The sequence below is a fragment of the Corvus brachyrhynchos genome, unplaced genomic scaffold (assembly GCF_000691975.1).
Source record: "Corvus brachyrhynchos isolate BGI_N302 unplaced genomic scaffold, ASM69197v1 scaffold527, whole genome shotgun sequence".
NCBI lineage: Eukaryota > Metazoa > Chordata > Aves > Passeriformes > Corvidae > Corvus > Corvus brachyrhynchos.
In genome coordinates, this window is record NW_008239051.1 from 192,709 (window position 1) to 193,373 (window position 665).

At 56.5% G+C, this 665-nt stretch overlaps 1 protein-coding gene across 1 annotated transcript in view; it reads right to left on the reverse strand.

Annotated features, from left to right (window-relative positions):
- Window positions 1–158, reverse strand: part of LOC108447859 (probable crotonobetaine/carnitine-CoA ligase) — a 17,750-nt gene extending 17,592 nt beyond the window's left edge. Inside the window, exon 1 of the mRNA XM_017739066.1 lies at window positions 57–158. Within this exon, the coding sequence (XP_017594555.1) occupies window positions 57–88 (32 nt within the window). The 5' untranslated portion in view covers window positions 89–158. The remainder of the gene's footprint in view (window positions 1–56) is intronic.
- Between the last annotated feature and the right edge of the window lie 507 nt (window positions 159–665).

The window sequence follows — 665 nt, forward strand, 5'->3', positions numbered from 1 at the left end:
CCCCCGCCCAACCCCTCCCCCCCCCCTGACCCCGCCCACGCCGGCCCCGCCCCCACCTGCTGTGCACCACGATGGCCGCCTTGGGCATGCCGGTGGTGCCCGAGGTGTAGATGTAGAACAGCCGGTCTGCCACGGGGGAAAATCGGGAATGTGGCACTGGGAATGGCACCGCAGGGGGCACCCGGGGGGGGCTGGCTGCCCACAGCGATCCCGCAGCACCCAGGTGTTCCTCACTTCTCCCAGTTTTTCCCCATTTCCCCCCAGTTTTTCCCCATTTCCTCCCAGTTTTCCTCACTTTTCCCAGTTTTTCCCCATTTCCCCCCAGTTTTTCCCCATTTCCTCCCAGTTTTCCTCACTTTTCCCAGTTTTTCCCCATTTCCCCCTGTTTTTCCCCATTTCCCCCCAGTTTTCCTCACTTTTCCCAGTTTTTCCCCATTTCCCCCTGTTTTTCCCCATTTCCCCCCAGTTTTCCTCACTTTTCCCAGTTTTTCCCCATTTCCCCCCATTTTTCCTCACTTTTCCCAGGTTTTCCACATTTCCCGCCATTTCCCCCCATTTCCTCTGTTCCCCTCATTTTTCCTCCTTTTTTCCTGCTTTTCCCCCCATTTTCCCCCCATTTCCCTCCCGTTTTCTCCCATTTCCCCTATTTTCCCCCATTTTTCCCA